The sequence below is a fragment of the Pelecanus crispus genome, chromosome 1 (assembly GCF_030463565.1).
Source record: "Pelecanus crispus isolate bPelCri1 chromosome 1, bPelCri1.pri, whole genome shotgun sequence".
Lineage (NCBI taxonomy): Eukaryota > Metazoa > Chordata > Aves > Pelecaniformes > Pelecanidae > Pelecanus > Pelecanus crispus.
The window spans coordinates 1,659,261-1,684,775 of record NC_134643.1 but is presented as its reverse complement, the minus strand read 5'-3'; the positions used below and the strand labels follow the sequence as shown (position 1 = coordinate 1,684,775).

Here is a 25,515-nt window from a genome sequence, read left to right as displayed (position 1 = left end):
ACTGAATCCTGGAGCAAAGACCATTTCTATCCTCACCCAGACAGATAACTGCAGTGCTGGAGACAACCTGGTGTGTTACTGCTAACACAAAAGAGCACTGTTCAGCATGCACATTAAAAACTCCCACAACAGATTTTTATTAAATCCACATTGCTTTGCATGGGAAACTGGCTTGCCAAGATTTCCAGAAATTATCATCTTGACCACCTCCCTTTTGCGGGACTGACTCGAGAGGCCTTCAAGAGGGGGGAAGGACAGGCAGTGGGCATGAGCATGTATTTTCAGAAAACCAAAACAGATTTCTGTAACAAGTTCAAATCACACCAGCTAAAATGAGTGCTCTCAAAGTCACGTTACCCTGAAAAATCCTCTGACCATAGAGAAGAAACATCCGCAAACTAAACGTGTCCCTTAAGATACGAGGTGTTGACATGACACCATGGATGGGATTTCACCCAAAGTCCACTGCAGAAATCAAGCATTTCAGGAATCCTACCACACTCAATGGTGACAAAGGAAGCAGAAGACATCTCTTAACACAGGCACCTACTTTAAGATAAGATGAACCGTCTTCTGAAAGCATGCCCCCCTTTCTCTCCCCCTAACTACTGCTAGAGCATCAATGACTAACTCAAATTAGATGTCTCTTAGGACAAGATGATAATTGGAAGGATTTTCACCATCAGAAATGGATTACTGACAAATCACAAAAAGCCCATGCAGTGATTTAAGCTCCAAGAACTTTCTAGGCACACAACAGTCACACCTCTTCCCTATACATCCTTCTGTGCCATTCATTTCAAAACACAAAAATTATTCTACCAAATGATAATTTGAAAAAAGCTGCAGTCCTTATTCTGCTTGCTGACTGCAAGCATACCTCAAGATCATCCATCATCTGTCTTTTCAAGAGCCACTTCGGTCAAAACCACAACAAAGAGAAATATAACAAGGCACCTGAAGATTTGATAGCAAAGTTGAGTCACAGCAGCTCGCAGACAGAGCCCTAAACTGAGTGTTGCAAGTAGGTTACATCATAGCCTTGACTTCTCCTTAGAACAGAAGATAAGCACAGGAGACAAAACAAGATGCAACATTTCCATCGACAACTGCATGGGATGTAGGAAGGACAGCCCTGGAGCCACTATTTCCTTCCCTCCATCCACCCCATCTTCATGATCACATCTCAGTCTCTCAGACTGTCCCTGGGCGTCACCTACCTGCTCAATATTGTCAGTGACTTGTTCTTTCCTTAGCCTTGGCTCCTCTTGTTCTGTTACAATGAGCTTTCCTTCTCTGCCTGTTCAGAGCAAGGGGAGCTGCTGTCTCCGTGACCCATAAAGACTGGCTGATCTGGGACCTCCAGCCCTACACAGGGACCCTGGCACGGGCCAGGATGCAACACCATGTTTATATGGCTTATTCCTCCTCCCACTCATTTAGCCTCAGCAAAGACTGCTACATGTTTGGTGTTTTGCATCAAGGTGTTGTTTTTAAAACCCAAGTTTGGATGTTTGTTTTTTATTTATCCCCAAGTCTTGGTCGGAGACCAACCTTCCTCCCTTCTCTAGCTGCAAGAGGACAGCTCAACGCACCAGCATCTTTGATACATTTTGATTTTCTTCCTCCCTGCAAGGAGGAAAGGGTCACAGCTTAGCCAAGATCTGAAACACCTTTGGCTTAATCTCCCTTATTTCTTGGTGGTTTACCTTTGCCCCTATGGCAGAGGAAGGCAATCCATCCTCACAAAGGGACCACTCAGTTAGTTGTGGCTCCTTTCAGCAGACCAGGGCAGGGCAGGTGTGTCTGCACTTCCAATGTTGTTCAATATGCAATCCAAGAGAATACACAAGCCCAGTCTTCATCCCAGAGAGATGACCTAGAGGACACCTCTCTCCCTTGTCAAATGACTAAGAAGATTCCTGAAGATGATTCCAAAGCTTTTGGGGGTTTTGAGTTTTTGGGGCTTGTTTCAGGTTGGTTTTTTTTTGGAGTTCTTTTTAAGTTGCAATACTTCGAGACAAAAACACTGGGGCTGGGATTCCTGATGTACAGGAGTCTCTGTTGCTGGAGGGGGCAGCCCAACCTATCAAGTGATATACAGACAGGGACTCAGCTATGCTCATGGAATTATCTCCTCTGAAGCCCCAGCATTTCCATGGAAAGAGGAAGACCCCAGTGAGCCAACCTGATACTCAGACTCCTCCCTGGCACAGCAAGGACCCATAGTCTTCAAGCAGTGGTGACAAATGTCTCCTTCACCGATGACACTTCACAACTGCCATGCACCTCTGTCTTTGCAGCCCTTTCCTGACATACCAGAAGTCTTCCATTTGCAATCATCTGCAGCGAGGATAGTAACATAAGGAAAAACTTGCAATTGTTTTTAACATTGGAAATGATTAATCTGAGATCCCGGGTCTTCTGTTTCATCCATGTTTTGACATAGCTGAAAACTCCCATGGAAAGAAGGCAAAGCAGCAGTCTGGTATCCTGATGGTGGATTAGCTTCATGCCTTCAGCCCTTGTGTCTTACATAATGTTACCTGCCCCTCCCTCACCCCTTCATGGGGTGTTGAGGATGAATTTAGAGCTTGATAACAGGACCTGGATGTTGGCTGAGGCAGAATAAAGCTGTGCCTGTTCAAGTTCCGTTCCTACCTAGACCTCATGCTCTAGCACTGGGTTCCCAGGGTAAGTCACTCTAAAACCAAGCCAATTTGGGGTGCAGGAGAGGCGACAAACACACAAGGAGCGTATGTGTCTACCTGTGAAAAGAAAGCTTTTTTACCGGACTCCACAGACAAAAGCTTAGTGAATAACCCTTCTAAGCTTCCTTGATCGGCTGGCTTTGCTGTGGAGTGAAGGGCACACCTGATAAGATTAGCAGTCTATCATGGTCAATCATGTATATAGGAAACACAGTTAAAAATAGAGAAGTACAGCAACCCCTAATGTCTGCTCTAGTTGGGATTCGTTTTCCTTACGAACTGTTTTCTGTTAATAAAAAAAGACGGAGCAGACAGGTGTTATCAGTGCAAAGTTTTCTGAGAAGCAGAGCTAGGAAACACCTACAAATAAATTAGAGTCTCCTCCTCTTATGAGAAATCAGATACTAAACTGATGATTGGACAGGCGGGCAATAAAACACTTTAAAGTTTCTGGACAATCACTTAATAGGAATCCCTATTATATTTTGCCATAAACACTTTACTGACTTGCCTGCTATGCTATTAACATCCACAGGGGCTCTTCCAGAGGAAGAGCTGCGTATCAAGACCGATTCTTATCCTACCTTTAAAAACAGCCTTTAAGGTCCTGTATTTTCTATATGGTCTTATTAAAGGTTACTGCGAGAATGAAGGCAGGGTACCATCTAAAACTGAGAAAATGTTATATTACTTGAATGACAAAAGTCCATTTTAGATTAAAGCCATTGAATTGAATTATAATTTTTTAGGCACTGAAATGTCTTACATTCTAATGAAGTAGATAATTATTTGGCAGAGTTTCTGCAGGAACAATACTCTGGGCATCCTTGCAAAAATCATAAATGGCATGCAAGGGGAATGCAGTTGCATATCACAAGACAGGTGTGTCTACAGTCCAAAAGCTGGTGGACTTCTGCTGGCAGAAGCGTCCATGGTCCCGCACACACAAGCTCTTGCATCCACCCTCCTGTGCTGGGTGACACACAGCACAGCCTACTTCTTTACTTAGGTTTCTGCTACAACATTCAGCCTATAGTTTCTTAAAGCTGACGGGTGCCGAAAGTGTATTTGTGGGGTTTTCTCTCCTTTGCATTGCTGCTTTTTCAACTCTGCATCACGTCTGTGACCTTTAAAAAGCCAAATTTTACAAACCCAAAAATCACAACACCCCCACAATCCCATCCATCACCACAGTACCACTGCTTGAGTGTTATTAAAATACAGGCTCTGAGCCCAGCTCTGTCCTGTTCCTCACTAATTCTTTACATAATTAACAATTACGAGAGAGCTCGGCTTGCGTAAGGCTAACAGCATTGGGCCGTAAGATATTAGCACACCCCAGAGGCATGCGCATCTCTGCCCCGCAGCCCGAACAGTGTCCAGGCACAGGGCAGGGGCCGAGACAGCCATTACAGGATGCAATGTAAATATACATCCGATGTCTGATATCTCCCCCTTGAAAGTGTGAAAGGAGGTGGGAGTGGGGGGAAACAAACCAGATAGATATAGCCCCTTTAACCCCAAGAAACACCACATAGTCAGGAACCTAAAGGAACAAGTGGCAATACCAGCTAAATCCCATTATTCCAAACTATCACCACAAAAATCCACTCACCTGATGAACTCTCTGCTAGGCTCCACTTGCAACCTGAATAGTCTGCTGCTAGGAAGCCTGACAATAAAATGCAAATGTAAAAGGCTGAACAAAGGCCAAATGCTACAGTTGGGGGGGGGGGGGGGCAATAAGTGGGGTAATTAATGTATTCATAGGAAATACATCCTTTTGCTTACTAGGTGAATTAAAAAAGTCAATGTCCACATATGAGTAGAAAATTCAGTGTCCACATACAAGTAACTCCCCAGTATTAGGCACAGTAACTTAAATATTCCTACCTCTACACAGAACATTACGCGCGTAAGTGGGAGGTAGAGCAAGTGGGAGGCAAGTATAAGATACTTCCAGATATTTGTACTGTATTTTGCAAATATTTAGATGAATGGCTTAATTGGGCCAGAGAGACCTGATGAGAAACGGCTGCACAGAAGTGAGAGTAGTAAAATCCATCTTGGAGAAACTAAGGCCACCTCCAGTAAAGCTCTCCACTATTCCCCGAGTAATGAGGGATGAGAAATGAATGAGAAGCAGAAATGGCTGCCAAAGTGGCATTTCTATGTGTCCCAAGAGCACGAGGCTAGAAAGTTCATGAAATCCAGGCGCTTGGCCTCATTGGTCTCTGAAAGGAGCTCAATGTATTTTTAAGGCTACGACAGACTCGGATCTCAATGAGTTTCACAAGTTCGTACGCTGCGCGATAGATCACATGTGAACACGAACATTAGCATATACTACGGAGTATTTAGCACATGGAGATATAAAGCGGCTATTGTTCTGGCAGTAAGGTAATCCGTAACCAGATAGTCTCTGGCTTCGTCTAAAAAACATTTTCCCAGCATTTTGCTGACTTGTTCAGCGGGAGCCTCTCTGCTACAACACAGTGCACATTCATGGCCAACGAACAGGTCCAAAGTGATGGGTTCTCCCCAGTGCCCCACTCCCGGCCCCTGCGCCTCTTCACTGGGGAAAATCGTGGTCTTAACCCAAGAGAGGTGACATGAACCCACAGCCAAGAAAGGCGCGCAGCTTTTGGAGGAGGAGAACACCTTGGGAAGGGCGTTCAAAGCTTTACCTTGCAGATATGGAAAGCTGCAACTCTGGTGTCTCTGCTGGAGCCTTACCTTACGCTAGTTCCCACACTAGCTACAAGGAGGTAAGCACTCTTCTTTTTTCCTTGGGGGAAAAAAGGGCTAGATGCACACCTTAAGGGTCCTTTTTCTCTCTTCTTCAAAGCATACCCTTCAAATCTAGCTATAAAAGCATCCCTGCTACAATCCAGCACACACCCGTGTTGCAACGGTGTTAAGCGTCACGGTGCTTTGGTGTCTGCAGCCTGTCTTTAGAAGACAAGGGACCCATTTGGCACAGATCCCCCTCTTCCCCCTGTGTAGGACCTAGCCCATCCTCAGCAAGGTAAGCAATAAATCACAGCGAATACACAACTCAGACGTGGAACGTATCGTGTAAAGAGCAAGTTTTTACAGTCCACATTCCTCCTTTTTTTCGCACACCACCGTCTTCCACTGCCCGGGCTGTGCGGCAGGTGGGATGGGTTCCTACCTCTCTCTCCCGAGAGTACTTATTCTTGGTATGCTACTGCCTCTGGCAGATTCCTCCCTTTTAAGCTCTGCACATCTGTTGATGGGGGGGGGGGGGGGGGTGGGGGGGGGGGGGGGGGGGGGGGGGGGGGGGGGGGGGGGAAAAAAAAGCTTGGACTCTGGCCTGGTGGCTGAAGGCACAGAACATTTGTGCATCCAGGCAGAGCCCGAGCCACACAGGCTGGCTGGTAGGAACCCTCTCTGCACGCCAAGAGAAGGCAACGATGGGTGCATGGAGAGTAATGATCATTCGCTTTGCAGAAATCAGGGGTCTTCCAGGTGTTTTCTCCCTGTGGGTCTCATCCCGGGTGAGCAGGGGCCCGCAAAGGGGAGACTCATGGCACGCAGACCCGCACGGACAAAAACTGCAAGAAGAATCAAGCAGCCGCTTGTGTAACAGCCTGTCCTGTCGCTTCCCGGGGCAGGACAGCTGCGGTGGCTGGAGAATCCCTTCTGCTTTGCATTTGTTGTGGATGATTCAGACCGGAGTCCCGCTCGCTGGCTGCGGGAACGGCTGCTCTGGCTCAGACCACTGGTCCATCCAGACCAGAAGTGAGAAAGCACATTTCTGACAGCAGCAAGCAAGCAGAAAGGCTGAAAGCCAGCCAAGTCCAAGTCTTGTTAATTTGCCGCGGGACTTGAAACCTCTTAATGCTGAACTCCTATTTGGCAGTGCGACTTGGACCCTTTTTTGCAAAGAAAACGCACCAGGAACCTGCAAGAAGATTTGGCCAAGGACATTGTAAGGTATCTACGGGTTAGAGCAGCAGGAAACAACCAGGGGCCAAATTCACTGATGGTTTATAATTGAACACAAACACCCCCAGATGCTGATCCCTGTGACTTCAAAGGAGTTGCACATACTATATTTATGCCAGCAATAAAACTCAGCTTCCATTAGCTATACGTTCATCATTTAAATGCAGTGGTCCTGTTGTGCACACACCAATTAGAGTCCCCTAATGCTTGGGAGTACAAAGCGCTTTTTTTTTTTTTTCCTTCCTTTTTTGATGGGAAGGGGTGGAAGGGAAGAGATCAGCCGGCTCAGGGGAATAGCAGAGAGCCTTTCACTGCAAGGTCTCACGTTCAAATCTGTCATAGGCCAGAGGTAACAGATGGCCACTTCTGGAGGCTGTTCTGTAGCTTACATGAAACGAGGGATTGTCTCAGGCCACTGGTGGACAACTTATTGATGCCACAAACACACTGCTAGCGGTTTCTGGCAGAACTGGTAGAGAAACTGAGGGATTACACGGGTACGAAGCAACTGCTGCCTACCTGATCAAAGGCACCTCCCTCCAGGAGGGAACTGAGGCAAATTGCTGGCAGCTTACGGCTGCCGCTGCCTGCGCGGTGCAGGAACCTCTGGCTGCACAAGCCTGGATCTCGGTCTAAGACTGCCTGCTTTAGCTGTCATCAGCTCCTCCGACTCGTCAGCACCAGCTCCCATTTAGTGAACGTCCCTTTGGACATGCTCGAGGTTTTGAAGATTAAAATCACGGGGGGAAAACGGAGGTGAGGAAGTTCAGGGATCTGTGGCAACAAGGAGGCAAACCCATAGTTTGCTACGATCTGTAAGCTGGGTATGGGAGTAACAAATAATACCATGATTAATTTTAAACCAATCCCCAAGCTAGTGCTCCCTCAGTCTTTCCCTTCTCAGAGTCTGTGTCTTCTCCAGGGCACACTTTAACTTTCTGTGGGCAGATGGCAAAAAAATCCACCAGTGACCAAGTGCCCCTGGAGCAGAAAGGGAGATCCACACAAGCCATCAGAAAGTGTTACTCAGAAAGGAATTTGTACACACTGGGGAATAAATTAAGCCAAAGGATATGGGAGGAACAAGTCAAATTCAGGCTTAGAAATGCCACTTCTGGTTTTGGAAAAGATTCAGAAGAAACCACTTCAGGAGAAATTGCTTTTCTTCTTGGAACCTGTTTCGCAGCTTCACGTCGACTCACAGAAGCACGTGTGTGCTCCTGACCTGGCGAGCGTGCTTTGCAGCGGTGGCTGGTGTGGCTTCAAAAATACCAACCTGCTGATGGACTCGTGCAGCCATGGAGACAGCAGCCTCTCACAGCAAGCGGAAGCCATCGTCCCGTTCTCGTGTGCTGGCCTGCCGGGGTCTGCAGTGTGGGGGGAAAATAGGGCGATTCCCCTGCAATCTTCCTGCACAGCTGTTTACTAGCTGCGGATTACCACTGTCACATGAGCTGCTTTACAGAAAAGCCAAGCTGTCTTCATGAGCTGAGAAGGTCACTGGGAGACAGAGGCCTCCAGGGACAAACACACCGCCCTCTACTGCGACTGTGATTTACTTCCCAGAGGGATGCCAGGCAGCAAGAAAAGCGTTCCCGGCTGGTCAGAGGGCAATGAAAAATGGTTTTGCCTTCAAGCCCTCTGCCCAGCTATCGTTAGGACTCACCCAGTGAAAGGGGAGAGGAGGGCTATCCCTGGGGGTTAGTCTCACACTGTCCATTTACAAGGCTGCAATCAAGGTGCTGGAAGACTGGAACAGTCCTTAAAGTGACAAATTTACCTTCTCTTCCTTGTGTGCCCACAGGCGAGGGCATCCCACCAACCTTTCGGGCAAGGCCACCCAAGTGTCACCAAGCCAAGGCATGCCAAGCTGGAGCTGCATCTCCCCAGGCTCTCATGCAACCTGCTGACACCTCAAAGCATAAATGAATCAATCCTATAGCACGAAATGTTATCCTGTTCAAACCCCAAATCTAACCGCTGAACATCAGGGCCAATGAGAGGAATGAGTTTCACTTGGAAAAACAGACGTCTGAAGGTCCAGTGCGGCCACTCGGGAAAAAGAATTAAAACCTGCCACCTTCATCATTCTGCCATAGGCAGATCTAGTGGACGATGAAAACATTTCTGCAAGTGAGATCGCTCACAGGCTCTGTGGTTGCAGGACAGGGCTCTTTACTATGCCCCAGAGGCACAAGACAGATGGGATTGTGCTTTTAGGCTTTAAAATCAGTCCCTGCTATGGAGATCCAATGAAGAGGATAAATACAGCCACAGAATGATCCTCTAGACATGCTCAGAAAAAAAGCAATAGAGGAACTCAAGAGGTCAGACCCTGCTAAGAAAGCAGCTGAGGCTGTTTTCAAAGAGGGGCAGAGCACTTTTGAAGGCAAAGAAACAGCACCTCGAGCAGTTTGGAAATGTCTACACCGCATCATGCACCCGGAAAGTGGGAACACATGGTCTGAAGAGGAGCATGGAGTGGAGGAGGCTGCGCTGAGAACAGAAAGCGCAAGTAGCTCGGCGGGGAGGAAACTTTGGTCTAATACACAAGACTATGAGCTTTGTAAATGGAGAGACACGTAAACCGTGCCTCGATGCGCTGAAGAGCTGTACTTGGGGAAGCCCCAGCTTGTAGCTTAGCTTACAGGGTATTTCTCCTTCTAGTGGGGTGCCCGGCGGGGGGGAGAGTTCACAAAACCCATCTCATTTCATAAGATGCCTCACACAGTAACAACAGCTTGCTGGGATTTCAGCCAGCTTCCCATTTGGATCAGATTGCACCCTACGCCCACTGACAGCCATTAAGAGCCTGGAGCTCACAAACTGCCCTCGGGTCAGACGAGCCTCCATCCATTCAAAGCCCAGCAACATTTTCCACAGCTCTTCCAGTGTACAGTGGGAGAGGGTGGCCTGATCCAGCCAAGCTCATAGCCACAAGGGTACCTGCTAGGGAAGGCAAGAACCGTGCCCTGCTGTCATGAAACAGCAGATTGCAGCCCAGCTCTGCTGTGACGCAGGGGTGCAGGGGGATTAGAAAGCCCCTCTCCATCTGCCCTGATTCAGTGTAATCGCAGGCTGCTCTTCCAATTCCCCAAGCCCCTGCTTGGTGCAAGGGGTAAAAGTGGCACGGCACAGGTAGAAAACCAGCAGCGACATCCTCAGCTTTGTCTGTGGTGGCAGCACTCGCCCATCACTACACGGATGGGGACAAGGGGAAGGCTACTTCTCTAAGCAGGAGGCCAGCCACCTTGCAAACTAAAATCTGCACTGAAAGATGCTACAGCTGCTCCACAGCAGGGACCGCTGCTCATCCTTACCGCCAGGCAGAGAGGAGTCAGTAGGGATTAGTCATAGAAGAAACTATGCCCTACAATTCAAGACACAAGTCTTGCTCCTCTCTGGGAAGCAGCTCACCATGCCAGCGTGCAAGGAGGGACCTCTCATTTGGGATTGCTTGAAGCACCAGGAGAATGAGCAGAGATTGTGCCAGCAGGAGAAAGTGAGGCAGCTCTTGGTTGCCTGCTGTTAAGATGGAAGGTCCTCCAGAGATGGGCTTGGATACATCTCACAGGACCCAAAAAGCTGGGGACGGGGGGGCTGCCACATGCTCAGCATAGGTTTGAGTAAGTTGTTATTACAGGCAGAATCCATTACACATGAACTTCATCCTGGGAGCACTGAAAAAGGAGAAGCAAGCACAGGCTGGTTTTGATCTCAACCCAACCTACTATCCACCCAGTTCAACGCTTATGGGTTTGAGTGCTCGGATCCAGACAGTCGAGCTCTGTCCGCACAGGCATGTCCAGCAGAAATAGCAGAAAGCCGCCTTCCCCAACCAGCCTGATGTTGCCTGTGGTCCTTTCATGAGTACCACCACCCTATTTGTGAAGGTGTCAGGAGCCCCATGAAGGAGCTCTGCTGGTAACAGCTCTGCCAACCAAGCCTCTGGTCTGGGTTAGGGTTAGGCATGGAGGAGGAGGCCTGGAAAAAATGATTCACCAGCACCTGCAATGGGTCCGGAAGTGATACAGAACTAGGCAGCTTCACAGAGCTGCTTTTCTGACTCCATCTGTGCCCTTTTCTTTAGGCTAAGAGCTACAAATAAAACAGCACCGTGCTGAAGATGCGCAGCTTGTCAAGAAAGCATCTCCCTACCCCCAACTTGGGGCCAAAGCACTGATCCCCAGACAGTGGCACTAATGAGATCTGCTTGCAGACAGACTACACAAATACCTCCATCCCTTTCCATCCCGATTCTTGGACTGGAAACAGTGGCAAGCAGGAAAACGTTTGTCTATCCAGTTCTGTGCTGCCAGACATATTTAGGGAAACATGCTAAGTATACTGACCGCCATTCCTTTCCTGCCCGTATTCAACCTCATCTCTTTTAGACAAAAGCTTGTCAAAGGATTAGGATACCCATCTCTTGCAGGCACCCCAAAAACACTGCTGTAACCAAACTGGTTTAGGTCCAAAGTCCTTCTCAAATATCTGAATCTTATAGTCAGGGTGTATATACATCAGGGGGATAAAAGCCCCCTACAATATACCATCAAAAAAACCCCAAACCCCTCTCTCAAACAAAATCCTATAGACTGGCTCAATCATGCAGTAGTTAAAGAGGACTGTACTCCATAAAGATGACCAGGCCCCTTCCTTCTCCTGCTCAGTGTTCATCTTGGCTGAGCAAGCGTGGAGTTGTGCAGAGCTGCCCATCCCTATCAGCTTACGCAACCGTCAGGCAGAACACACCTTCTCCACGAGCAAAGGTGATCTCCAGTCACCCAGCAAGCCAAAAGCCATACACCCTGTCACCCCCCAGATACCCAAATTCAGGGACATGAGCACAAGGGGACCAGGAAAGCTCAGGACCTCAGTGACGTGGCTCCCAAAGCCAAGTTGTTGGGGACTTCATCACCATAAACTGAAATGAACATCTGGAATTTAACGTGAACATTGGCAATGGCAAAGTCAAATGAAAAGTCTCATTGAGAGACGGAGAAGAGCAAGATCCAGTGAATACAAATATATGCCACATATATCTCTTCACCTGCCAAAAGGCTTGGCCTCTTTTCAGTAAGCATCCTGCACTGAGCAGCTCCTTCTGAAGCCACATGAATTATTGAGGGACTGTGAGATGAAGACGCAGAAGCCTGGACAGATATCATACAAACACACCGAATAGATAGGCTTCAAATTCAACCTAGAAACACAATGAATTTCTAGTCAAGGCAGCACATTCAGAGTGTTCCCAGGCAGATCGACTTACTACTCTTTCGTGATGAAGGGTCACCATGGGAAGAAAGCTCAATCTTGGGAATCTTGAGAAAGCAACAACCCTATGCAATGAGAAAATAGGGTCATTGCTGCAGGTGGAGAGCAGCAAGAAAGCCATGCCATGAAGGCCCGTGTTGAAACACATCTCTAAGGAAGGCTATGAAAGACATCAACCCCGTCTGCTTCCTTAAACCCATGTTCATCACCAGCCCAAGCCCACATGCAGCTAGGCCAGGGCATGGTGGGAACAGCACCTCCCGCACCCAACACGCACATGTTTCCATCCTTCCGTGAATGAAGCAACTTTGCCCTCCCAGCCCCGAAGGTCTTGGGCCAAACATTCCTTAAAATCCATCTGCTGCAATGAAGCTGAGCCTTTATGGGGAGGGGAAAGAAAAAAAAAAAAAAAAAAAGAAAGTTTTCTTCCTGACAGCTGCCCCTGAGATGGCTGCGTTTTGACACTAGAGTGGATGCATACGTAAAACAATTGGGATCCCTCAAATATGAAGCTTCCCGATACAACAATTCAGAAGACAGATTGATGAACACAGTGTCAGTAGACCTGAATTTTCCAAGGGAAATTCAAGATTAGCAGAAAGAACTTAAGCTTTCTGTTACGATCGCAAAGATGGGAACTGCCTTAGGTCGTAAGACCAGAACTCCTTTCAAGTATTGCAGTGGACATCAGGCAGCTTCTCTTTTTAAATTTATGGATAAAGAAGAAATCCTGCCCAGCCTGGAGTCGATACCAGTCCTGCTTCCCCTTCCAGACCAGAACAAAAGGGAACATATTGCAACTATGCTGAGAGAGGAGGGCTGCTGTCTATTTCTTTAAATGTAATGTTAATGACTTGTAATCAGCTTTAATTTTTAAACAGACCCAGCCCTCCTGTCCATTTCCCCTAATTCAGGACACGTGGAAGGTAAAATGGCCTATGGTTAAACCGGGACAGCATCAGCTGTGACAGCTGGAGAGCCTGTAAGTCTCAACTGCCTGATAACAGGAATGGATGTCAAAACTCACCAGGGGAGGGGAAACGGGGAGGGCAAGGGAGGTGTTGGAGATGCCATAAGGTCATTGAGAAGCCGGGAGATAAGGCCAGACGGGGCACGGCTCATTTACTGGATGGAAACTCACTGAAACCAACAGGACTCGAAGAAATGTTAGAAGTGATGAAACAGCAAAAAGACTTGGCAGTGACTTCCTACCCCTAATGAAGCTGGCTTCCCTTTTGGGGTATTGCTAACACCATCACAAACACGCTGAGGAGAAAAGGCTAGGGTCTTTTAGGGGACAGCAACAGATCAAGCCAGGAACTGAGCAACTCCTGGTGTCTCCCCAGGACACTGCCTTCTCTCTTTGTGATCTCAAAGGCATGTTTCAGAGCTAAAAAGCAGCCTGTAGACTTCACGTGAGACTTGGACACAGAACAGGGGCACAAAACCACCCAGGAGGCCCTCCTTGTGCTCCTCCAACACCACTGCCTTTGCAAAGAGGAAACAGACCTGTGGTACATCTCGAGTGCTCATCATATAAAAACGTTTTCCCCCAAGGAAATAAAATGACAGAGCCTGTGAGCCTCCCTACCCCAAAAGCCAAACTGTACCCAGAAATAACCATGCTGCATCTCCATCGAGGGACTTACCAAGGTCACTCAACAAGCCAAGGGAAGCCCTAAAGCCAGCAGCACTCGGGTGCCATGGCATCCACCTCCAGCTTCCTGCTCTACCCAAACAACCCAGACAAACTGTCTGTGCTGGGTTGTGCGAAGCTGACTCCATATAACACAACTGCACGTTGGCATAGGTAGCACCTGGTTAGTTGGACCAAAGGGAAAATCTGGCCATCGGTGCGGTACAAGAGGGACTTGTCTGAGCCACTATTTTTAGCCCCAGTTGGTGGGCAGACAAATCCTAATCGTCAGCGGCAGCCGCCTCGTCATCAGTCCCAAGATGTCAAACCAAAGCCGCACAGCACCCATGACAGCCCAGCGTCAGGACAGCCTGAGCCGACTGCACCGCCAGCGCTGCCCAAGATTAGTGCCCAAGAATAAATGTAGGACAGCAACAAAAACCATGAGATCCATCATGATGAGTTTAATGTGGCAAGGCAAGCCGTGCCAAAGCGAGCAGAAATCATTTGTGCTGGTAAGACTCAGTGCAAACGGAGCAGTGGTCTCGGGTCTTGGAAATACTTTGGCCCTCATCGTGCTGGGAAAGACCTAGCAGCACCATGCTGACTGCTGGCGTCAAACCTGTGGCTGGTGTTCCACAATTCCTACACTGCATCTTCCTCAGCACCCACACTGGGGCTTCCCGGACAGCCAGATGCTGACGTGGAAAGGGCGCAGATGCAGAGACGGCTGAGCTGCAGGCAAGTACCCCCATCTCTACAGGGCACACAGAGGGAACTGTATGTACTTGACACAGAATAAGCTCGTTTTAACTGAGGCTTATGCCAACGTATTTTACTCAGAGTGCATCCCGGCCCCGTTGCTGACAATAATTCATTTACGCACAGTAATTCGCCCTCTAGGAAACACCTCTCCCTGTTCCTGGACCTGCTCAGTGCATGCACCCAGGAACTCACACTCATCCACTTCAGCTCTCCTTGCTGGCTGCCACCGGCCTCTCTTCTCCCCTGTTATCTGAAACACATCTGCAAAAGTTAATTTCCTCCCTTCTCCTTCAGATTGGGATTAAATCATACCTGTTTCAGGGCAATACTTCATTAAAAAAATCTGTTCCCGTCGGGAAGACCCTACAAAAAGCTCGACTCTTTCCTTCCTGTCCGCTTGGATGCAAGCAAGCTGATCTGCACTTTGCCAAGTTGCTAGCGACTCATTTGGGTCCATCTTCCCTAAAAAGAGGATCCAACAGGAAAAAAAAATTTCTTTTAAAGACTGACATTTGCAGTAGATCAGCCTCCAAGCCTCCCCCCCCATCTTTTTTTTTTTTTTTCCTCATGCAAAAAAAACCACCAGTTACCAGCGGATCAGTGTGCCGCACCTCCCTGTCCCGAGGCATCCAAAAGCAAGAACAGGCAGTTCCCTTCGCTGGGTTTGCCCGACGTATCTCCCTCTGCTTTCACGCTTTCTAGGAGATGCGCACAGCCCAGAGAACGGGATCTCGACTCCTGCTTTCCCCTCCTGGATGTGCTTTCAACTGTAAATAGCCTACACAGAGCCCGACGGGACTGGCAACCGTGCTCCAGGCCTGGAGCTCTCTCTGCTGCTGAGAGGAGGGTTCCCCATCTCCCATCTGTGCAGCCGAGGGTGGAGACAGGTTTCCACCTGACACCTTATTGATTTTGTGTGGGAAGCTCGGCAGCCTCACCCAGAGCTGAAGGCTTTTCAGCATTTAAACCGCTTCTGATACAGAAATCGCCAACTGGAACAGCTCTTCCGTGCAGCAAGTGCCCCGTCACCCTAAATGCTGCTATAGCCTTGTTTATCCTGTGCTAACTTGCAAGATACGCTCCTGTACTGATGCCTTATTTCCTCTGTTTGCGAAAGCAGAGAGCTTGCTAATCCCCCTTTGCCCACGTCAGAGTCCTAATGCTCTCCCCGGGCTTCCATCACAACTCGATAATCCTGGCTCACCCCCAGCCGCACACACGGCTCCCCTTGGTTGTATGGAGAATTGGGTTTGAATTTTTTGGATGACTGTGGGGATGGAGAAGGGCAAGACTCACTGTAGGCTCCTCTTAGCGCCCACCTGTACGCTGCCACACCATCACCAGGCACATCAGTGCTCCCAGGAGCATCTCCAGCAGCACAGGGAGGAGGTACATCAGTAAAATGTGCTTTGGGGCCAGGAAAGAGGGCAGCAGTTGCTGCACACGAGGACCAAGACGCACAAGCAAGGATCCATTGGGTCGCTGGCTGCACCTAGCTCGGGTCTGTTAAATGAATTCCCCGACCACAGCTTGATTTCACATCTTCCACTGCCACCTCTCCTCTTCCCAACACCAGCTCTTTCCACCGTGCCTCCTTCCATGCCCTGTTTTTGAACCCCAGCTGGAGCTTCAAGCACACCGCCCCTCTCGCCTTCAAACCGGCTCTTCAAAATGCCGCACACTGCATAAAACTGCATTAACCCCCGGCTTGTGACGACACCGAGGCCATTAAACTGACTTTCCTTGGGCAGGGAGTCTGCTTTGTCCTTCACGGCCAGCGCTGCACACTGCTACAGCCCTCCGCAGGTACTGCTTAGGCAAAAGCTTCATCAATATTTAAAGATGAAGCCAGGAAGCCTGTAGCCCAAGCAGCTTTCAAGCCCCCGATCAGATCAATGTGAAACAAAAGGCTGCAGTATGAGGATGCTCCAGCGAGTGAGGCCCAGACTGCAGGCTGGCACCGTCACCTCTCCTTCCCAACGCTGATCGAGTTTCTCTCCTCCAGCCCTGGCAGGCTGGGACGGCTCCAGCACCAGCCCATCACACGGAGCTGACCGTAGGGCACATCGAAAGCAAGCCCCAGAGTGCACAGTTTCCTCTTACCAGAGCATTTTCTGTTTCCAGCCAACTTCTGAAATCGGTGTTGCTACAATCCCCTTCACTTGCTTTGAATATTACTTTGTTTTAATGCCAGCCACTTAGGAACAAAACATCTGAGGCTCAAAGCATGGGGTCATCGGTTCCAGCATCCCGACTCAGAGCAGATGCTCCAGAGTAGCAAGAAAACCATAATGCACTTAGCTAGTTTGACACTGCATGGGAGCAAGAGATCTTGTTTCCCTTAGCTATAAATGTAACCGATCACAAGATTATCTGCAGCCCTTTTGCGGTTCAGCCACGCTGCCGGGCTCCTTACTCCCTGCAAGACTGAATTCAGCCCAAGCGTCCAAGACATCCACGAACGTACAGAAGTTGCCTCTTTTTAGCCATCTTGGTTCTCTTGTATCACTTAATTGTTATTCAGATGCCAGAGAATGGATGGGAAAAATAACCATATCAAGATAGAAACAACAAAATTTAAAAAGAGAATAATTACATCTAATGGCTAAAATCAGGAATGAATTCCTCACCTGACCTCAAGCAGATTTGTTAAACTGCTGTCTCAGTTTCCCTATCAATAAGATGGGGGTAAATTTATGCCTCCTCCAGGAAAAGCGGTGTGGGTAAGGGATTGGAATTCCTCAGAAAGGACCTACAGAAGGGTAAGAGCATTCCTACAGAGAAGAATTTATTGGAAATATCGGCAAATCAAGACTTTGCAAGCAATAGCGAGCAGGGGGGATTTGCTGGTTAATACCATTATGGCTCTGGCAGTCATTTTCCCTCTCTCCTTCCTGCAACTGACGGCACCAAATCACTCCTCGTTTCATCTCCTCCCGATAGAACAGCACGCAGAGCGGTGGGTTGCATCAAATAACCGAGCACCGGTGTCCAGGAGGATGCTCACACTCACACCCTGGGCTTCAGGGTACGGAGAAGGCAGACAAATCCTCCGCAACCGTGCCAACACTGAAAATCCATCTGCTCTCCATCCCCAGACAGAGACAGCAGGAATGGATACCAACATCTCCTCCATCCCTAAGGGAGATATATTAGCTGGTTACGTAATAAAACTAATAGCATGGCGCTTCCAAGGACTACCGTGCCGACAAAGCCCTTCCCCTTAATACCACCGGAGATTAGAGCAAATCGAAGAAGAGTGGAAACAAGGCGAGGGGCTGCGGGCGAGGTTTTGCACAGAGGAAAATGCTGCAGTCTCTCCCCTTAATGCACTCTTAAATCCCATCTGATTTCCAACTCTGCTGCTAAAAAAAAAAAATAAAAAATAAAAAGGAAGAAAGGGGGAAAAAAAAAAGCTCAGCCTGCATTAAAATGGTATTAATGCTGGGTGAGTGAGGTAGAGTGACTCAGGAAGGGTGTGGAGGAGAAGAGCTGTTTAGGGGAAGCATCCAGAGGAATCCAGACCATGAAAGCATTTTGGAAGCAGACCAAAAGGAGCCAGGGGTGCAGATCTGCTAAAGGATGCTAACATGCTTTTGCAAATCTGATTAGTTGCTGGTTTTGAGCATCCAGGGTCAGATCCTTCCTTCGATAAATACACATCTCTCATCCCCCTCATGCCGGGCTGCCGGCAAAGCGTAATACAACATAACCCTAGTCTTCCCTCTCAATATCAGATGCATTCCCAGCTCTGAGGACAGGGTTTTCACTTCATTTCTGCTCCCTCTTCAGGCTGGCTGACTCCACAGCAAGAGACATCAAGTAGAACACCCGGAGTAAAATTACTCTTCCCTCCTCTGCACTGTTTTCACTGCAAACTAAATATTGACGTTTTAAAACAAGCACGTTTCCTGTGAGACGAGGATTTTGATGGAAGTCAAACTCGAGGCCTCATCTAGCTAGATTTCTGCTTTACATGCAAAGTGACAAGGCAAGAATTCATCGCTCTGCCAGCCAACTGCACATGCTTTGTGCTTTGACAATTAGAGTCCAAATAGCCCCATCCTTAAGGTGACATTTCTTTACCAGTTTAGACTTCGCATCCTTTTTGAGCTTATTTTGACACACCTCCTTGCATTTCATCGAAATAACCAGTGAGTTTCATTTCTGAACTGGGAAAGCACAATAAAGGCATCAAGCAGAAGTCCAGCGCAACTAGAGGCAGTGGATGAGCACCAACTAGACACGTTCGTATGTTCCAGTATCGTCTCTTGAACCAGCTTCTATGAACTTAGTTTTCTTCACTACCAGCTTAGTTTGAATAACTGCGCAAGTCACCAGACTTGGCAGAAGAGTTGTCCAGATAATAGGTGAGAAACGCTGCAGACAATCCCTAAAACCAAGTGACTGACTATGGTGGCAAGATGGAAAATAAAGCAGGAGGCAAACAACCCAACGTTGACTGCCGAGGGACGACTGGAAGGTGCCACCCAAGCCAAAAAGCGATGGTTGCTCAAAAGCAGCCACCAAGCGCGCAAAAAAAGTCTCAAGAAAGGAAGGAAATGAGTGGGTAATAAAAAGTTGGTCATGCTCTCTGCCACTTCACAATGAAGCATTTTGGAGATGAGTTTATTGTGGCACCTGACCAGTTGTGTTCGTTGATCAAGTCTGGTCCTCCCTGTGCTAGGCACTGTACAGATACAGAGTGGGGAGCAGTCTTCCCCCAAAAAACTAAGGCTCAATAGCAAGCTGGCAGAAGGAGGAGAAGGGCAGAGCCACCAGCACTATGGAAGTAAACAAGAGGTTAGTGCTACCATTTTGTTCTGAGATTTTAAGTCACAACCTACTTAGAGACCATCTGCAGTGAGGGAGAACTATTTTACTAGTGAAAATTTGACATTTCAAGTAAAAGAGAGGAAAAACCCCTAGCTAAGAGCAAAGAAAAAAAAACAAAGTAAAAACTTTCCAGCAGCCTTACCATTGGCATCTTGGACTCCGGTAAGCGCTCCTACTGCTGCTGCAGTTTCACCAGATAGGACAATTTGTCCTCCACCTTGAAGAGTGGCTTCAGCAAGCGTGGCTACTGCATGGGCAGCTGCTTCACTGCGGGCACAGGAAAGGAGAAAGAAGAATTAGGAAGACCAAACAAACAAACAACTCCACTCCAGTAGCATCCATTTTAACCAAGCATCGTATGTCAAGAGAACAAATCCGGAAAGGAGGGATTCTTACTGGGCCCAGATGAAGTTATCCAGAGCAGAAAATCTACAGTGGAGGAGGAATACATGGGAAGAAGCTGCTTCCACTGGCTTTTTTCAGCCTGCAGATCTCTCAGTCAGAACATCCCTGCCTTCTGACCTTTGCATCCTTTTGCTTGGGACTTTATTAAAAGCTTTTGGACAATCCAAGTAAGTTATACCACATGGCTCCTTCCTGCCTCTGGTTTCTGGTACAAAACTCATTCTTTTGGCACTGTCACATTCCGAGTCTCTACAGATTTTAGAGCTTTACCCTTCATTACTGATTCAGCCAATTCACCTTGCACTGAAACAGGCCCAGAGGTTTACCATTACCAGGATCACATCAGCCACTCTGTATTTAGCTAAGACTGAGTACTTCTCCCCAGCCAAGTGGTTTAATAATTCTTTTTAATGAGTGATCGGTAGCTTAGCGTGGTATTCTTGAATTTCTCCATACGAATGAGGTCAGACAAAAGGTCCTTCTTGTGCAGCAAGCCTGCTGTGAGAACAGCCAGTATCAGATATTTAGGAAGGAGTGTGTATGATCCTTCCCTTCCTACACCCTCTCAGCTTCCGACAGTCGGCAGTGTATTGATTTCCTACATCAGAGACTGCATCTGGACCATCAGGTTTGATTTGTCTAATCCCCTTTGAAACCCATTTATACTTTTTGCTTCCACAACATCCTGTAGCGATGAGTTCCACGTTTAATTAGATGCTGTGTGAAGGAAAAAAAACGCATTCTGGTACTCAGAAAACTACCACCTCAGTCTGGCTGGGCAGCCCTTAAGTCTGATATTGTGAGAAATAGAAAAATATCTGTTCCCTTTTCATTTTCCTCATGATTTCATAGACTTCCAGTAATCCGTTTCCCAAGCTGAAGAGCCATAGTTCACTTACTGTGCAAGGACCCTTCCTGGCTTCCGATCGCTCTTGTCCTTTCCAGACTTTTTCTAAATATAAGACATCTGTTTGAGGGGGGTGACCATTTCTCACACTATTCAAGATGTAGACACACCAAGAGTCAGTCCAGGGGCCTAATCCTGGCTCATTCTATATGCTTCTCCCTGTAATTCCTAATATTCAACTTACTCTTTTGACAGTATCTGCTCAGCAGCAATAAAACATTCCTGGAGGATAGTTACCTGTATGCTTTCTGAATGGTAACTGGTAATATATAGTTCCTCACTGGGTATATACAGGAGATATTTCTTCACGTGTGTATCACTTGCATTTATTGACATCATATTTTATTTGCCATTTGGTTGCACAGAGCGCTGTGAGCATCCTTCAGCAGCTGTCCAGATTTCTGACCTTTTGGATGACTATTAGCTACCTCTGGTGACCTACTGCTAGTCACAAAATTATTCCAAAGCCACCTCCTTCTTGCACCTGAATCTTCTACCATTTCCTACCTTAATGAACTAAAAAAAGGTAGGTATTTTCTTTGGCTTTCCCTAGGATGCTCTTCCTTAACTGCCCCACTCATTCTCTGCTAGACTAATTGACCCAAATATTTTCCAAGTACTTCCTACTCATTCTTTCTCTTTCCTAATTTCCTGCTTCGATGCTGTACGCTTTCCAGCTGCATTCACTCAGGGTGTATTTTCATTTCTAAATAGCCCCTCTGTCTCTCAGAGCAGCTCTTAGACGCTGTTAGTGAACCAGAGTATTTTCTTGTTCTGCTTTCTTACTCCCTTTGGCTAATCTCTCTTCTGAACCTGCAGCTATGCGAAGGCAGTTACACTGCAGGAAGGCCAACTACAACACAGCAAACCTGGACATAAGCATGGATTTACTGGTGTAACCCTGGTTCCCAGACTTCACACAGCACTTATTTGAATTCACTTTCAAGGGCAATTGAGCATTTTAATAATCTGTTACGGTTGCATCCCTGAAAATAATAATGATCTGTGGCGTAAAAGCTTTTTCCAGTTACAGTATGCTCCACAAACATTAATTGGTTCAAATCAATGAATTAATTACCTACCTCCACTTTGTCCGCTTTTACTAGAAGGCCTAATACTTCCCATCCTCAAACCTGACAGAGGTTGCGCAATCCGTCATGTCATGCTGTTGGCAGATGTGCTGCCCTACATGGGACCATGAAAGACTCCGTGCTCTGTCAGCAGCCACTGGAACAAGCTTCAGAGATGGCAGCTTTCAGCTAAATTAGGCATAAAGTTTCCAGAGCTGGGATGAGCCACCAGCTTTCAAGGACCAGAGCCTTGCTGAGATCTTCCTACAGGCAGGGGAAAGACTGCAGTCCTACAGCTGAAAGCTACAAGGAGCATTTTGTGGCAAAGGAAAAAGTACACCCCTTCCACGTGGAAGGGTGTTGGAGGATAATCACCTAGAAAGGTCTCCAGACCTACCATGGTCAGTAGACAAAGAGAGTGACAACAAGCCGGGAAATAAAACATGAGGCCCCTCATTCCCGCTAAAATGCTGCTACAGCTGTTGTATCGCTCCTGAACTACAAGCTGTTTGAACAGACTTGTCACAGAGCTTTCCTGGGTATAAACAGAGCTGATCCTGTCTGGAGGCACAGTAGAGACTAAATAACTTGTTGAAGGCTCTTCCATTCATATTTCCTAGGAGACTCTTTAGTTCTAACAACACCTCTTTTTATTAAAGATTCTGAATTTCTTCAGCTAGTACAGGAAAAGGAACTGCTCATTGCAACCTTAAGAGCTAAAACTAGGAGTGATGGGATGAGATTAAATCAAAAGCACATTGGTGTTCTAGTCCAGAAAAACTTTTAAAAAAATACATAGAAAAATCTATCACCTGGAGGTGTGCAGGATACAGATCCTGCAAGTCGGATTCCAGGAGATGGGGCTTTTTCCTGCAACTCCATGCCTAGTTACTTTAGCTGTTCTTCTTACAACATCCTGAAAAGACCACTTGTTTTTAAAAAGCAATTTTACAGTGAAACTATTAGCAAAAAAGCCTACTTAACCAACCTTGTATGGTAGCAAAAAAGAACACATCTAACGAACCGGAATTTGGACCACAAAGAGAAAAAGCAGTTCTAGGTGTGGTCATGATTCAGTTGCAACAGCAATTTGGAAGCAGGATGTTGAATATCCCCAGGATCAAGGTGGCTCCTTTAGCAATTTGTGCATATAAGAAGGTCTGGGAGCTTTACTGCAACCATCAGCACTATGGACTTCTGCCTTGTCCTAACCCATGGCTGCTCAGTCAACAGCCTCTAGACCAGAATCCCGATTTGGATGAGGAAAACATTTTGTCTACACCTCAACACTGTGAAACCTCCCATGCTGCTGAGGCTGATGCCGTGTTTCGTACGGTCCTCCTGCTCTCTCAGGGTGCAGCTGCGGTGTGCCACAGCCGTTTCCAGTTTTTAAAAACAGCAGGCAAAGCTTAAGCAACTCACCAGAGCTGAGCAAAGACAGTGCTTCATACTGCATGGACCTGTAGAGAACTACGCTGCAGATCTTGGTAACCTGAGTACAACCTAAAATCTAACAGAGCTCGTTCCAAGATGAAAAGGCATCATTACTATTGCAGCTCATTCAGCTTCTACTTCAGAAACATATTTAGGAGAAACCCCAAAAACACTGGCCTTTGGAAAAGATTCTCATTTCTGAAGAGAGACCATACTGCCACACAACAGGGAAATTCAGCCTTAGCCTTTTAGTGAGAACCATTAATAATATTGGGGGAGACTTAGACCAGCATACTTAAAATGTGCTGTTAGCACATAACAACTCTTGCTTGCTTAGTAAGCTCAATTCTCTAACTGGACCCTTGCTGTACAAATAAGATCATTTAGAGGGTACAGTTACTCCCCATCTTTTCCTCTTTCAGGAAATTTCCATGTCAGTGTTCTTCTGTGGTTACAGTGGAAATCAGGAACTGTCCTGCAGACACCTGGACATGGGCTGATATAGGAATTTGCTAAGGGAATGCCTCTACTGGGACTGTACACAGGGGTCTTGCACCATTAGAGTGAAACCTAGAAGGAAATGTCATGCACGCATGCTTCAAGCCTTCATCTCTCACCCATACCTGTTGAGTGCCATGGTAACAGTTGCTCCTTGTTGCATCTCCTGAGATGCTGCCACTGCTGCTTCTGCTAACGATGCCACCGCCTGCGTGGCCTCTGATGCCTGCGTCGTCTGGATAGTCATCTCACCCCCCTGTAGCGTTGCCCAGTTCTGCTCCACCTATGGGGAAAAACAAAAAGAAAGGCCCTAGGATTGGACGTCATCCCATGAATGGATGGCTGCTTCCTAAAATGAAAGAGCCAGGCAGTTTTGAGAGGTCTTTGCAGAATCCTGCACATGCTCTGACTCTCTCCAAGAGACAGGGAAAAAAAGAGCACCATGGGAGGAAGCTCAGGATGCACCTGAGAACATTGCTGGACTCTACAACCCTCTGTCAGCCATGAGCGAGTTTCTATAGTCAGCCCATGACTTTAGTTGCTGTTCTCCATACATTCAGACTTCAAATGAGAACTTCAGTTTTCTCACGCACATGGAAAACGCACCCCATAAACATCTGTGAAGCCCCTCAACCTCCCACAAATCTCTCTTGTCCAACCACGTCCGCAACCAAACGGGACAGTGTTGATCGTTGCTGTACTCGGATCACTGCCTGCCAGCCTGGGCAGTTTATTAAGTAGCTGTATTTCTGTGGTGCTGGAACCCCAGCGTGGATCACATCCCCCAAGGAAATGGACTGCACTTGCCTCACTGTCTTGATTTTTCTACACCCATCTGCTGTCACTTTGGGGAACAGTCCATGTTCCCATTCAGGATTTATTTGTACAGCACTTGTGAACATGGATGGGCTTGAGCCAACTGGAATTTCTTTGTGTTGCAGCAACATACTTAATAAAAGAAGATGGCAGATGGAAAGTACTCTGTTCATATATTTCAGGTACTTTCAACTCTCTTCAGACCTTTACGTAGATAGGTTTCATATTACTTAAAGTTCACCCAGTCTTGGTTGCCCATTTTCCACCTTGCCCATGTTTCTCCATTTGGGATTTCGCAGCTCATAGGATGAGTGTACGGCCACAAAATCTACCAAGACGTGAGCTAGAAATACGCATTGGACCAAAAAAACTAAAAGAAGTGGAGGATGAAGGCCCATCAGCTGACAAATCCTACTGGCTGCTTTGCAAGATGAAGATCTTTCCCCACCCTCCCATCACTGTTCTCATCCCCATAAACATTTCAGGCCACTCACCATCTTGCTGAGACTCACAAATAAGAATGCCGTAGAAGGTGATGAAAAAAAAAACCCCTCAATTTGTTAAGATGGATAAAGCTAAAATGTCCATAGAAGCAGAGCTGGCGCAAGGCTCCCCACAAAAGGACAAGTAAATTTTGCTGCCTTTGGGCAAGAAAAGGGTTAGTCCCATCACAGGATGAAAAGGGAGAGAGAAGCTGTCGTGCTCTCACTCACATCTGCTATCACACACTCTTCAGCAGCTGCCAATCTGGTTTTCCAGCACTTGGGCACAGGCAAAGCTGGCGCTCGTCGTAGCTCTTTAGCCATCCCCAGCCGTCTGACGTTCAAGGCAACTGCTTCGTTCTCCTGCGCCCAGAGCTGACCCTGGGCGGAAGGATCCAAAGCAGGGAGGAAGCAGTGAGACAGTGCATTGCGAAAAGGAGAAAGGAAGTTGATTTTAGAGCAGGCAACGTCTTTTAGGAAAGATGCAACCAAGTTTGAGTGCCCAGAGAGGAAGAAGTTGCAGATGGCAGAGATCTCGAGAGAGTCGGATCAAGTTTGTGGTACTCGTTAGCCATGCCAAAACCGAACCGAAGCAAGCCCGAGCTGGGAAAGACACCCTTCCCACCACCATGCAGAAGAGGAAGAGACATACATTTTTTTCAAATACATGGCAACACACATTTGAGTGATACGGCAGGTCTCCACT

The 25,515-nt window shown here is 47.4% G+C and overlaps 1 protein-coding gene across 2 annotated transcripts in view; it reads right to left on the bottom strand.

The window, feature by feature from the left end:
- The window catches only part of NRF1 (nuclear respiratory factor 1), a 71,678-nt gene that overhangs the window by 8,126 nt on the left and 38,037 nt on the right, over positions 1-25,515 (bottom strand). The window contains exons 9-11 of one of the 2 annotated variants that reach the window (XM_075712171.1): positions 23,637-23,794; positions 19,340-19,464; positions 4,327-4,383 (exon numbers count right to left, since the gene is read on the bottom strand). In XM_075712171.1, coding sequence (XP_075568286.1) covers positions 4,327-4,383; positions 19,340-19,464; positions 23,637-23,794 — 340 coding nt within the window. The remainder of the gene's footprint in view (positions 1-4,326; positions 4,384-19,339; positions 19,465-23,636; positions 23,795-25,515) is intronic. The other variant, XM_075712179.1, reaches the window with a different exon arrangement.